This window comes from Gigantopelta aegis, chromosome 6, assembly GCF_016097555.1.
Source record: "Gigantopelta aegis isolate Gae_Host chromosome 6, Gae_host_genome, whole genome shotgun sequence".
In the NCBI taxonomy this organism is placed as follows: domain Eukaryota; kingdom Metazoa; phylum Mollusca; class Gastropoda; order Neomphalida; family Peltospiridae; genus Gigantopelta; species Gigantopelta aegis.
Window position 1 is genome coordinate 56,170,616 of NC_054704.1, and position 15,675 is coordinate 56,186,290.

General features: G+C 36.0%; 1 protein-coding gene across 1 annotated transcript; it reads right to left on the bottom strand.

The window, feature by feature from the left end:
- Window positions 1-295: 295 nt before the first annotated feature.
- On the bottom strand, window positions 296-15,671 carry LOC121374852 (putative ferric-chelate reductase 1). The gene is made up of 8 exons (XM_041501960.1): window positions 15,367-15,671; window positions 12,756-12,871; window positions 10,743-10,829; window positions 10,246-10,317; window positions 9,813-9,912; window positions 8,571-8,711; window positions 7,690-7,781; window positions 296-6,274 (listed from the first exon to the last, which is right to left on the bottom strand). The coding sequence occupies exons 1-8, from the start codon at window positions 15,473-15,475 to the stop codon at window positions 6,182-6,184; spliced, it is 810 nt and encodes a 269-aa protein (XP_041357894.1). The 5' UTR covers window positions 15,476-15,671; the 3' UTR covers window positions 296-6,181.
- Between the last annotated feature and the right edge of the window lie 4 nt (window positions 15,672-15,675).

Consider the following 15,675-nt stretch of genomic DNA (forward strand, 5'->3'; position numbering starts at 1 on the left):
TCCTATACACCCCTACCTGCTTTAGTGGCACTGGGAGAGAAGAGGGTGTAGCCCGATGGCTTAACCCTGACACTACCGAGACCGGTAACATGTAATAAATTTTATTTCACATTATATTCTGTGTTGTGTATTCTGTATTTAGTTGTATCAGACTGTTCCATTATTTACCACATGTATTATCTAAGGTGAAAGGCAGATAATTGTTAAAAGTGCACAACCACGTCCTGTGTTGTTTTAAGGCGTCTGCCTGGTGGGATGTCTGTATTTTGGGAGGACACCAACTAGGACAGTTTCATTCATTCTTTATTGACTTTAAGCTATAAAGCTCATAAGTTACATCAAGAAAATATATAAATGCATACATACACAAATACATAAATACACCAACTAGGAAAGAGTATATTTATATATATAGTAATAATTATTTGTGAATCGTTCCTTATATGTAATAGTACGAGCTATTTCAATCATTGCTAAATTGTTCTATCAAACTTTAATTAATAATTTAAATTAGTAAACATTTAACATAGTTATCATATCCTAATGTTTTAAGCATTTAATACAGAATGGGTACTTTGTTATTACAAAATGAGCCTAATTTTATTACATAATGGGAACCTAGTTTCATTACAGAATGGGTAATTTTTTTACATAAATATTACAAAATGGGTCGTTTTTTTATTACAAAATGGGTCGTTTTTTTATTACAAAATGGGTACATATTACAAAATGGGTCAGTTATTACAAAATGGGTCAGTTATTACAAAATGGGTCGTTTATTACAAAATGGGCGTTACCAACCGTCATGTTACGGGCTAGCGTGTCACAATAATCACATTTGTATTATTATGTGCACTGTCTGATATGTATCTAAACTTGTATAAAGACCTGGGAAAGATATAGCACGGAAACGTAATTCGGAAATAAACGTGCATAATGCATTGCATATGATTTTGTCATTAATCACAATCGCGTTGTGTCACTGTGGTTTGAATAGTTTAAGGAAAGTTGCGTTCTTCTTTACCGAAACTACAACTTGAATAACTCAGTGTGATAATATAATGTTTGCGTGAATTCACAGAAATAAAAATAATGTACATTATATAATACTAGTATATATTTTATTTACACAAGGATTATGCAAGGAATACATGAAATAATAGTTTATATACAAATATTTACAACGCTTGATTGGAGCAACACAGGATACAGTATATAAAAACTGTAATGAAGTGTAACCTATATACGTTTTAAAAAAGATACATACATTTTAAAATAAGAAACATGGAAGGTATATAATATATATAACTTACATTTGCTAACCAAGTATAATGAAACTATTAGCTTTGTACTGGCATAGTTGGCTATATTAGTAACACAATACTAATACGAAACAGCATACCAATACATAAAGGATTGCAAGTAACATACAGTAATTAAGTTAAGCTGGAATTAAGCAAATATATACTGAACTTGGATAATTAACAAAATATAGAACTCGCTATGGCTGGTCACAATCGTAATGTTACATGGAAGCTCGTTGAACACGCTATAGTTAATAGTATATACATATAGCATTACAATTATGATTTATGGTGAACGTTAAAGCAGCATTATCAAGAGGAGATTATATTGGAGGTTTTTGTAATTGTATTAACCCCAGAAACAAATTTATCTCTTTTTTACTGATATCTAAAAAATTTACACAACGTGGGTTAAACGAAACTATAACTTTAATTCCTATTCATTCTTTGTTTTCTTTACATTTGCATGAAAACAAACCCAAACCCCGACAGGTTTTATATACAATTCATCATCTAAAAAGTTGACTTATTTGCATTACAAATATATATATATATGTATGTTGTGCATTTTAAATGATGAATTGTATATAAAACCTGTCGGGGTTTGGGTTTGTTTTCATGCAAACGTAAAGAAAACAAGGATTGAACAGGAATTAAACGAAACATTTGCAAAAAACGTAGGGTCCAAGCAACTGAATAGGACTATAGTTTATGTTAACATATTGGTAATTCGGATCATTCAAGTTAAAATGACATCATGGCTAACATGACATTGACATCACAATTTTGACACAGATCACGTTTTATTCAATGTTGTAGGATCATATAACTTAACATATACTGAAGTATCGAATTGCTAAAGGGAGTGGACTGTAAGCTTCCATGTGCATTTCGATGATGGTGTGTGTTTTATAAAACCTGTACATTGATTTTATATCGATGTTTTTGAAGAGAAAAAAAGTCTATCGAGGGTGATCTTTAAAAAAAATCGTACCCCACATCCTCACACATCAGTTTGGAAATATCACATTCGGACTGTGTTCAGAATGTCAAAATACAATGAATATCGTCAGTCAGATAATACTATTTTAAGAACACTATCTAAAGCAAATTATGATATGATAGCATTGTGGCATTAATTGGAATAAAGGAGTATACTATTTTAGATTGTATGTAAAATCTAAAAATGAGCAAAACATTTTTATATTTGTTTCTCTGTTTTTGTATTGTATTTTTTCAATAGTTTGTTTTCCATAGAGTTTTTTTCCATTTCATTTTCCCTTCTATTCCTTTATTGTTCTGTTTTCTTATTCTCCCTCTTCCTTTTAAATTAAAAACATTTTCTAAAACCAAGTCAGTATAACATATAAAAGTTAATGCATACAAAATTAATTAATATAATAATAGTACTTGCTTACCCTTTACGATAATAAAGTCAAATTGGTCACTGTTATTATCGTATTGCCATAATGCATTGTACTTATTTCCTTATCCCATCGCTTAAGTATTTTCTCATTTAATTATAATACATTATGCATTGTACACTAAAACAATGTAGGTCAACTTCGAATATGAACACATTCCTCAACTCTACAACCATGCCCAACATATGTACACCATACATTTATTGTGTTTGAAAGACCACCCTATGTATTGCGCAAACTAATTCCATGACTGCATATCAAGAATATCGTCGAACATCGAACTCGATGAATATGCTATTTGGTATATTGCTAGAGAGTCTATATATTAGCGCAACATACAGTTAACTACAGAATGTAGACAGCTTAATTATGCTCGGTGTGAAATATTACACGCTATCATTCTTTTTCCACCACCACCACCCTCCCCCCACTCCCCTTTTTTTCCCCGATTTATTCTAACGCGTATTTTAAATTAAGATTCAAATACGACGTTCTGGGCAGGACATTTTTCACCTATCGTTGTTCCCTGTCCAGAACAGAGTTAAAGATTAGCTGTTAATAAGAGAGGAATTGGTGGCGAGCATGTCTCGTACTGAGACGTGAACACTCGGACTAGGGTACGGGTATCGGGTATGGGAAACCTTTAGCGTGCTTCCATCGGAGAACTGTTCAAGCACACCTGTCGTGAGCACAAGCTCTGACTTCGCCAGAGAATTATGTTCAAGGCAAAGACAACATGTATCAAGTTAACAACTTTGAAGTCGATGGTTTAAGCAACTAGGCCACATATACTGGTCGATTAACTATGATCTCATTGAGAGCTTTAAGGAGCTTCCCTCTCAGTTGACTGTGATCTCATTAAGAGTTTTAAGGAGCTTCCCTCTCAATTAACTATGATCTCATTAAGAGTTTTAAGGAGCTTCTCACTCGGTTAACTATGATCTCATTGAGAGCTTTAAGGAGCTTCCCTCTCAGTTGACTGTGATCTCATTAAGAGTTTTAAGGAGCTTCCCTCTCGATTAACTATGATCTCATTAAGAGTTTTAAGGAGCTTCCCTCTCAGTTGACTGTGATCTCATTGGGAGCTTTAAGAAGCTTCCCTCTCGATTAACTATGATCTCATTAAGAGTTTTAAGGAGCTTCTCACTCGGTTAACTATGATCTCATTGAGAGCTTTAAGGAGCTTCCCTCTTAGTTGACTGTGATCTCATTAAGAGTTTTAAGGAGCTTCCCTCTCAGTTAACTATGATCTCATTAAGAGTTTTAAGGAGTTTCCCTCTCAGTTGACTGTGATCTCATTGGGAGCTTTAAGAAGCTTCCCTCTCGATTAACTATGATCTCATTAAAAGTTTTAAGGAGCTTCTCACTCGATTAACTATTATCTCATTAAGAGTTTTAAGGAGCTTCCCTCTCAGTTGACTGTGACCTCATTGGGAGCTTTAAGAAGCTTCCCTCTCGATTAACTATGATCTCATTAAGAGTTTTAAGGAGCTTCTCACTCGGTTAACTATTATCTCATTAAGAGTTTTAAGGAGCTTCCCTCTCAGTTGACTGTGACCTCATTGGGAGCTTTAAGAAGCTTCCCTCTCGATTAACTATGATCTCATTAAGAGTTTTAAGGAGTTTCCCTCTCAGTTGACTGTGATCTCATTGGGAGCTTTAAGAAGCTTCCCTCTCGATTAACTATGATCTCATTAAGAGTTTTAAGGAGCTTCTCACTCGGTTAACTATTATCTCATTAAGAGTTTTAAGGAGCTTCCCTCTCAGTTGACTGTGATCTCATTGGGAGCTTTAAGAATCTTCCCTCTCGATTAACTATGATCTCATTAAGAGTTTTAAGGAGCTTCTCACTCGGTTAACTATTATCTCATTAAGAGTTTTAAGGAGCTTCCCCCTCGGGTAACTATGAACTCATTGAGAGCTTTAAGAAGCTTCCCTCTCGATTAACTATGATCTCATTAAGAGTTTTAAGGAGCTTCTCACTCGGTTAACTATTATCTCATTAAGAGTTTTAAGGAGCTTCCCTCTCAGTTGACTGTGATCTCATTGGGAGCTTTAAGAATCTTCCCTCTCGATTAACTATGATCTCATTAAGAGTTTTAAGGAGCTTCTCACTCGGTTAACTATTATCTCATTAAGAGTTTTAAGGAGCTTCCCCCTCGGGTAACTATGAACTCATTGAGAGCTTTAAGGGGCTTCCCTCTCGATTAACTATGATCCCACTAAGAGCTTTAAGGAGCTTCTCATTCGGTTAACTATGATCTCATTGAGAGCTTTAAGGAGCTTCCCTCTTGATTAACCGTGATATTGTGTGAGCTTTAAATAGCTCACAATGTCTACACCAGTAAACCAATATTGAAAATAAAACAATGTAATTGATGAAGGAATGCAGACTATGAAATCACAGCATAATAATTTCTAAAAATATCACAAGTTATTGTACAAAGTTATATACAAAAAGGAATTCGTTATTTAAAAACATATTAAATAGAGAATAATAAACTGTAGATAGAAATGGGGGAAAAAGCAAAATTAATTTAAACACATGAGGTCGAATCTACGAAGCCTGTTTTTTTCTCAAAGGCAAGTTTTTAATTATTTTAAATATATGTCGTTGCCAGCTTGTAAATCAAAAACAGGTTTTGTAAATTCGGCTCCTATTGTCTACGAAAACACATTCTACAGACAACAATGAAATATGTTCACCAATATGCCGGTGAATTAGCACCTTTTACAATGGTATTACGTCACTGAGCAAAATAGATATAATTTTAATCCTGGAGTATGTTGTTATTCAAAAGGGAAATTCATGCAGTAACAGAAGTCGTTTTGACATGTAGGAAACGTAACTGACAATGTAGTTTCGGGTGTGGTTATTGTTATGGTCCCTTTCTTTTCTTATTTCTTGTTTTTCCCTTCTCATTTTTGTTTATTTTATTGTAGTTATTGTTGCTGCCAACTCAGATATATCATGATAAACAATGGTCTTCTGAAGTGATGATTATAAATATATAGTTACAATTAACCAGGACCGTACGTAATTCTGAATCAGGGGTGACAATGATTCTAATCCTAAGTGCACTCTATGTTTAAAATAGATATCAATTTCGCTCAGCCCCCCATCCCACCCCACCCACCAATGTGTACTCCATTTCCGTTTTGACCTCAGCTGTTTCCAGATAGCCACGCCCCTGTTGATGTGACAGAAGCAAGTGTAAACCATCCCACAATGAAAAGTAAAAACAAAACACGTTATTATTCAATCTGACATTAGTCAGCATCTTCCTATAAATAAATCAGTCGATGACGTAACTCGTGCTCTGCAGCGACTGTCAGAATGCGTCATGAAGTCACTCAGTCTTTCCATGCACCCCATTAATTGTCATTGTGCCACGTCGCGGAAATATTGAGCATCGGAAACCATTTATAATTTTACACTATTCTGTTTTCAGCTCAGCTGACAGCAATAATGGCGACCACGGATCCCGTGAATAATGTCACTACAAACACGTGGATTCGGAGAATAACACGGCGGGCGAAGCTACCCTGAAAACAATAAAAATATTTATAATATACATTTCATACTTGAGTAATGTATTAAAATTAATGAGGTATTTAGTGAGATAAAAGACTGGGTTAAGACAAATTAGAGTTCTACGTGCGTATTGTCACATGAATTTTACACATATTGTAACCTTTTCCATATACAAAATCTCTAGACTTCCTTCAAATAAAATATAATTCTAGGAAACGAAATTAAATTAAACACGTAGACAAAAGCATTAATTTATATTGAGTCTTTGTAATTTTAATGCTGTATATTGTATTTGCGTAAATATATATTTTCGTAATATAAAAAGATCCAAAAATGACAATAAAGGCGACACAAAGACTCGCTGCGCCTGGGGCATTGTTGTTTGTTATGCTAGGGTCAGACTACCAACTGCCAGCAGAAAGTTGGCCAACTCGACGGTTGTGTTGTAATTTTCCCAACTCCTAATAAAGCGCTCAGACTAACAACTGGACAGGCGTAGAAGTCGTGATAGCAGAAAATTGGCCAACGTTCTGCTGGTAGTTGGTAGTCTTACACAAGAATTAGCTTCTACATAAGCTGTACCAGAATCTAAACATAAAAAAGGTTTTCAGGATAATTGTTCATTTAATGGTTTCAGTATTGTGGTACTTTTATACCTTTAGTATATGTGTTACCGGTGTTGTATATTGTATGTAATCATTGAGGTCCATGTGCTTATTATATCTGTCCTACTTTAATACTGGCTTTTCTTGCTGTGGCCTGTATAAAGCAATGACCAAAAGGAAGCTTAAATGCTGTCACACGCACGAACACACACACACACACACACACACACGCACACACGCACACACGCACACGCACACGCACACACACACATACACACACGCACACGCACACAAAACCACACACACACACGCACACACGCACACACGAACGCACACACACACACGCACGAACACACACACACACACACATACACACACACACGCACACACACGCACGAACACACGAACACACACACGCACACACACGCACATACACACGCACATACACGCACACACGCACACACACACAAAACCACACATACGCACATACACACGCGCACACACACACGCACACACACACACACACAAAACCACACACACACACACGCACACGCACACACGCACATACACACACGCACACGCACACACAAAACCACACACAGACACACACACACACTTGCTCTGAATATGCACGTAAAACTCTCTGACCGGACCTGACCTAATGGTGTCACCACTATTTGCTATGGTTCTTTCTCGGATCACGCCGATATTAGTAACCTTTTTTGTTTTGGAAATGATGCATAGCTTTTGATAGCTGTTGTTAAATGCATTCCATTGCATGTTTATCGACTATGTAGCTATGGTTTAAAAGAAAAACGTACCGGCGGTTCTTCGGAGTTATCGTCGCCGTCTTTGGTGCTGGAATAGGTGGTGTTCCGTGTCGCATAGATTGAGTACGTCTGCTGTTTTCGTTCTGAATGATTAAAAAAATAATATCTAATGTAAGCAGAAGCATTTAATTAATGTAAATAGGATTCAAATTATTTAAAGCCTGAAAAGTATATGTACGTATACACTAATTAAAAATATAGCATTTACTGTTTACCAAAAATCTATAAAAGTAATACCAAAAATCATCGTATTTGTTTATCTAGATTGCTGGGGTGTCGTTACATATTCATTCATTCGTTCATCCATCCATTCATTCATTCATTGTTTATCTAGATCGTATAATTATTTACCGATATCGGTAGCTTAGTGATTCATTGGCTATATGGCTAGTAAATGCCGTGTGCTAACCACGAACGACTCATGATATCCACATGACTCCGAATTACCCAAAATTCATTCTAAACCATTTCATGAAAACAATTATTTCACAAATAAAATATAAGTAACCTCTACCCACTGATTTCAATGTATTTTCGTGCTTATATCCAATTAAGGTTCAAGCACGCTGTCCTGGGAACACATCTCAGCTATCTGGGTTGTCTCTACAGGACGGTGGGTTAGTTGTTAGTGACTAGTGGTTATTGAGAGAGACGAGAGTCTAGTGGTCTTCCACCTACCCATCGAGTCGTTAAAACTCGCTCTGGATGGGAGCCGGTACCGGGCTGCGAACCCTGAACATACCAGCCTTATGTCCGATGGCTTAACCACGACACCACCCACCGAGGCCGGTACTGATGTGACAATGACCTTATCACAGCGGTTACCTTTGATTCTGGAGTTGCAGTGATAATGACCTTATTGCAGAGGTTACCTTTGATTCTGGAGTTGCACGCGACGACCTCGAGCACGAGGACGATGAAGACCTGGTAGACGGCGAAGCAGTAGAGGACGTACGAGACGTACTCGTGGACCCGCGCCTTCTTCAGGTTAACGCCCAGGATAATGTTACCAACTGGAAGAACATTTACAATCGTTTCATTGGTCGGTTTTCATATTGTTTCTTTTTCTCTTTTTTTTCTGGTTTTTTTTTTGGTTATGGGGTGAGTGCAATTTTTGGTTTTGTTTGTTTGGCTTTTTGTCGTTGTTTATTTAGCATAATCTATCCCCATTAACAATTAAGTGTATCGCTGTTGAAGTCGCAGATCTTAATTACAGCCGTGAAAATGGACACTAAGTTAATCTACACACTTGTAATACATTTTGATACAAGTTACAATAGAGCGAAACAGAGTCTGTGACGTTAAAACGGGGAAATATCCTTAAAACCAGACTAGAGCTCTTCTCCATAACCCTACTTCTCGGAGAGACGTGCGTTTTTAAAAATATGTAAAATGCATTCCGTGGTATTAGAAACACCAAGATTTACCAGTAACACTTCCGATGTACGGAAATGGATAATATAAACAACAAAACCTAAGTAATGTCTGATTTCAGTTATCAAAGATGCCACTAATAGTGAAAAATACGTCGTTGTATTTAAAAACTAAGGTCTGTCTTTTTAAGAACAAATTCACAGAGGTAAATTAAAGCCAAACCAAGGTTGAAAAGTGGCAATAGATACCATAAACGATGAGAAAGCCTGACGTAGAACGTAGCGATATATATAGTTTAAGCCAACACACGCCACGACACTTAGTTGTGTGATAGAGAGTAATTCAGAGTTGGCGTAGCCGAGGCAATGACCGCCGAAATAAAGAAAAAGGAAGAGAAAAAGCCCTCTGTTGCAAAATGACTTAAAATAAAGTTTTACATATATCCAGACATTTCCAAACACTAGCACATGCAAGTAACTTATGGCTTATGATTTAGTGCATCTTTGTGTGTTTGTTGTTGGTGATGGTGGTGCATGACGTAGTGGTTGTTGTGGCATTATTAATGGTGGTGTTGATAAAGCTCGTTTTATAGGCTGTTAACTCTTGCCCGAAGACCTAACGGTAAAGAATGCAATCCTGTTCAGTGGTGTTTGTAAATTAGACTCGCTGTTATCAATATCTACAGCTAAGTTACTCGCGTTTGTCTGTTGGTTGAACTACAATAATAAAACGAATCCTACCTGCCAGAATATGCGAGATGATGCCAACACACCAATGAGCCCAGTTGAACACAGGTCGGTTCTTAGACGACGAGTTTGGTCGAAACAGGCCCAGTAATATCTGCACTCAAACAAAATTACACATTTTACAATATTAGATATTGGGAGCCATGTCTTCCTCAGTCACATCCACTTATTCTCCCCACCCCCACCCCCACCCCACCCCCACCACATTTTATATGTGTCTGTCGCTCCATAACATGACTTATAGACAATGTGGGTGGCTCCTCAATATAAACGACTGGCTACACCAATACGCTAAACAAACATGCTTTCTTTTCAACTGCTTATGCTGTTATAGAACTACAATTAAGTTTCGTTTTGATAACATAATTTTTTATGGATCTTATAATAGAAATATTTACTAAATTTGATTTAAGGTTCCATCCATTACCTGCACAGTTGTAAGTCCCATCACAATTATTCCAATAACTGGGTGCATATTCCGGAAATCCACAAAACTTATCTTAAAATAGAAAAGCATTCGGTTCATGAATAATATATTTGACTGTACACATATATATTATGTGTAAATTTGTGACTCTAAAAGGAACCTGATAGGATGCTATTTATGTCACCTAAATGAAATAAAGTATTTTCAAAGTACTTTAGATGCTGTAAAGTCTTGAAAGTTTAGCTACCAAGAAATGAAAATGTAAGGTATGTGGGGTTTTTTTTTTTTTTTTACTTTATACATTGTATTACATAACATGTTAAATTTCAAAAATCTAAAATGGTGAATAAATTGAGGTTACATTGATTCAATCAGCTAGTGTGAGGATAGACAGCTGTCTGTCATTTGTCTTTTAATAAAACATGTACCTACATACATTATATTTTATTGTAAGAAATATGCGAGAGTATACGCATGTAAATAGTATAGATTCTTACATCACTCATGCCCTGTGCTTCGACGAATATCAGAATAAAGGCTCCAGTGACCAGGAATCCAAGAAGTACCATGAGCGAACGATGAATCTGAAAATTGCAATAAAAAATTATAAATCAAACATTCCAGTGCATATTGATTAAAGGTATATATTGTGCCCGTACAAATGAATACGTTTATTTATGAATATGTTCTACAGCTGCTTGTTAATATAATAGATTCACCTATTTTATAGACTGCAATTAGTTATAGATGTACAAGACATAAGCAAAATATGGAATACTGGCCTGGGTGGTGTCGTGGTTAAGCCATCGGACATAAAGCTGGTACATACAGGGTTCGCAGCCCGCTACCCGCTCCCACCAGAGCGAGTTTTAACGACTCAATGGGTCCGCTACACCCTCTTCTCTCTCACTAACCACTAACAACTAACCCACTGTCCTGAACAGACAGACCAGATAGTTTGGGAATGCCTTGAACGTTGATTGGATATAAGCACCATAGTAAGTTGAAATGAAATGAAATGAACGAACCAAAACCGCGTGAAATAATACAATTCGGTTAAAGTTGGTTGATTATTATTATAGTAGGGTCGCTTTTAATTGTTATACATTTGTAATACACTTAATAGATCACTGAGATTATATGATAATATTAGAGGATTCTTTTCTACATTTGTAATACTGAGATCGCTGAGATTATGTGATTAGAGTATTCTTTTCTACATTTGTAATACTGAGATCGCTGAGATTATGTGATAATATTAGAGTATTCTTTTCTACATTTGTAATACGGAGATCGCTGAGATTATATGATAATATTAGAGTATTCTTTTCTACATTTGTAATATTGAGATCGCTGAGATTATATGATAATATTAGAGTATTCTTTTCTACATTTGTAATACTGAGATCGCTGAGATTATATTTTAATATTAGATTATTCTTTTTTTACATTGGTAATACTGAGATCACTGGGATTATGTGATAATATTAGATTATTCTTTTCCACATTTGTAATACTGAGATCACTGGAATTATGTGATAATATTAGATTATTCATTTCTACATTTGTATTACTGAGATCTCTGAGATTATGTAATAATATTAGATTATTCTTTTTTTACATTTGTAATACTGAGATCGCTGAGATTATATTTTAATATTAGAGTATTCTTTTTTTACATTTGTAATACTGAGATCACTGGGATTATGTGATAATATTAGATTATTCTTTTCCACATTTGTAATACTGAGATCACTGGGATTATGTGATAATATTAGATTATTCATTTCTACATTTGTAATACTGAGATCTCTGAGATTAAGTAATAATATTAGATTATTCTTTTTTTACATTTGTTCGAGAACTCGATCCATACACCGAGGGTTGATCATGACATGTTGCAGTGTATAATAACTTTGTAATCCTGAAATCAATATATATTTTGTCTAGACACGATGACTAGATAACTTTCTATATGTTCAGTCACTGACCAAAAATATAGCTTTTTTAGTCAGAATTACTTTACTTTTACAAAGTGTTCTTATTTAAGAACTATTTTGTTTTGATGTATCGATATTGTAGGTGACAAATTATTCAACTATTCAACTTGTGTGGACTTACTACTCTGGAAATAAAAGGTAAAATTGTCCTGTCCTGGACACATCTACCATCGAATTTAAGATAATGTGTCCAAGACAGTCGTGTTTGAACCTCCAATGGATGTAACCAGAGTCCAATTGTTGATTGATTGGTAAAGTTGTGATATAAAAAGGTTCATTTCATTAATATTTCGTTTCATGTGGATTGCAGGATAAATGCAATAATTGGTTAATGTCTTAAGATCTTTTTTAATCCTAAAGTCAAATGGCGAATGGAATAAAGCCGATATCTTTAGACAGTAACCCGTTTTTCTCTGTATACATGTACAGTGCATATATAGTTATGTTATTGAATGATATTTTCTTTTCTCCTACTAAGTTAGAACCACAAACAAACAAAAATACACTTACTGAGTACCACGCCTTCCTTCCACAAAATCTTTTCTGCGGCCAAAGTGGTTTGTAGAATCGAGACACGACGATTCCAATGCTCGCACAAAACAACCAGGCAAAGGTCATCACACAAGCTTAAATAAAGGCAGATGCATCTTTCAGTTGTTAAATAATTGTACATACTAAACATCAGCTTTATTTTAGACCCGCCGAGTTTAAATTAAAAGCTAGCAATATAGTATTATAATATAAATTACGACACCTCCGTGAATTGGTAAATACCGGAACACATGAGGGGGAAATACCTTGTATAATACAAATATCTCACTACTATAATACTCTTTTTACGTGATTCTGGTGACTAGTGAAAGAAAAAAATGTTTTATTTAACAACGCACTCAACACATTTTATTTACGGTTATATGGCGTCAGACATATGGTTAAGGACCACACAGATTTTTAGAGGAAACCCGCTGTCGCCACTACATGGGCTACTCTTTCCGATTAGCAGCAAGGGATCTTTTATATGCACCATCCCACAGACAGGGTAGTAAATACCTCGGCCTTTGATAAACCAGTCCTGGTGCACTGGCTGGAACGAGAAATAGCCCAATGCGCTGTAACACTGGTCTACGCCCCGCCCCGCCTCTCTAATTACGACTGTATGTCAAAATTACCTATGCCGATGATTAATAAATTAATGTGCTCTAGTGGTGACTTTAAACAAAACAAACTTTTCATTAATGCTGCCGGTGACGAACGATTACTGTCCAAAGTCCAGCGCTACCTTTATTTCCTGCTAGACGCGGATCTAGAGAGAGGGTGTTGGGGTGAGCATTTCAATGCTATTTCGACATTTTCCGTTTACGTTACGAAAATTGACGAACGGTTTCAATAAAAACATCAACATTCCTTTGACGTGACGTCAACAATGCTTTTACGTTTTAATATGCTTATTGGTGTCAAAGCGATACCACGAAACTTCTGAAAACTTCGGGAGCTAATTATTTCACAAAACATCGTAAGTAGCAGTAATACCGGTCATACATTTAAGTGTTTGGCGTCTGTTTGGTGCAGAAATTTACATCATTACTGTTGGTAAAGCATTTTAGTAACTTCAAATTATGTTTATTGAACTTTGAACTTTTAACAATAATAAGAATTGTGCTTTAGTCGCAGATTTACATTTACGTGAAAAACTAAGCTTACGATGTTTTGTAAAATCGGGTCCTGAAATGTGTCAACAGAACCGCGGTTTGACATTTATAAGCCTATTTATTTTAAACGTGTATAAATGTAAAATATCTGTGCATGGATCTATTACTATCTAATGACGACATCTAAATACTATGTTGTTCTGTTGCAATATTTCCATCCACTTTTGAGTGGATATATCAATAGAGGTCAGTATTTGACTGTTGTGTTTTTTCTCGATTGTGTGTTTATCAGGACCGTTGAAGTAAGAGGTCGGAATACATAGGCACTGACGCAGCCAGTACTTTATATTGGGGCACCCGCATTGGAGGGAGGCTCCCACACTGTCAATGAGGCGTGTTATGAATTTAAAAAAAAAAGATATAAAACATGGTGGGGGAAAAAGAGGCGTGAGTGGGGGGCATGCCCCCTCCCCTTCTCCCCCAGCTACGCCAATGCATATTAATACAGACTACAAGAAACGTTCGTGAGGTTTATTCAGTCAGTTCAGATTCAGGACTGCAAGCATGGATCAAAGAGAAGGGTGTTTTAGGTGACACCCCCCCCCCCCCCCCCCCCCCCCCACCAATGAGAAATCCGAAGTGTGCCTAAAACCCCAGTGTTTAACCGATGATTATGATGCATTTATTGGTTTTTACTGGGGAATGTGTTTACAATGGTCAGCTTGATATTTCTTTGGAAGATTTAACCATGTATTTCTTATCCGTTGATGACAACACATATTTGTTTACACACGTACGTGTGTTAACAATTTCAAGACATACGACTGGCTGCTCCTAGGTGATGACCAGGTCACCAATGCTATATGTCCAATAACAAAACAGCACGGTGTAACTCGATTACACTGTGACGTAGATTTAACCTGGCAACCATGTGTCTGTGACGCGTAAGTCAGCCAAGTGCAACGACTGTAAATAACTTCTAGTCGAATTTTTTTTTTTAATTTGCTTAAAACCTGGGCTTTTTTTTAGGATATGTAAGAAATTGAATAGTACATTCGTGTCCGTTAGATACCATTTATCTAACAACTCGTTCGTTAAAAACGTGTCAAACTCGCTTTCGCTCGTTGGATACATTTTAAAACAACTCGTTGTGAGATAAATGGTATCTAACGGCCACTCGTGTATTATTCTCTATGTAATACATATTAGTGTGCTTTTGAATACTGTAGGTACCCCCTTTTAACAGTTGTACCCACTCCCTAAAAAAAACCTGAAATCCTCCCCTGCCAGTTGTCACAATATACTATACCTTTTTGTTCGTAATATTATTTTGGGCGTTAGGTTTAATTGACAAAATGTAATTGTTTACAACATGCATAAGTATGGAACTTAAACCTGCAGGTAACACTGTTCATGAAATCTAATTAAAGACAAAACTAACAATACAATATCCCAGTACCCAAGGTACATACCGTGTATCTTTATGAAGAATTTTTCCATAAACTCTGGTTCCACTGTGTCGAAAGACTTGAAATTCACCATCTTTTCCGAAACTGTGGGCAGTCGGATGTGCTTTTGCATAAATCCTGAACAAACCAAATCATATAAGAATACAATTTCATACAGACATCATTTGCTTTTGTTGTTGTTTTCAGTCCTGTCCTTAAAGTCATGCCATGTGCGGATATATGTGGCGTATATATGTATTAGTACATGTGTGTTACCGTCGTGTTAGCTGGAATATATGTGTATATGAGTGCGATTGTCCGTATGTGTATGTG

Coding starts and splice junctions, on each gene's coding strand:
- LOC121374852 (XM_041501960.1), bottom strand. CDS start 15,475: ATGCAAAAGCACATCCGACTGCCCACAGTTTCGGAAAAGATGGTGAAT. Junction 12,872..15,366: donor ATTCTTCATAAAGATACACG/GTATGTACCTTG, acceptor CCTTTATTTAAG/CTTGTGTGATGACCTTTGCC. Junction 10,318..10,742: donor AAGCACAGGGCATGAGTGAT/GTAAGAATCTAT, acceptor TTCTATTTTAAG/ATAAGTTTTGTGGATTTCCG.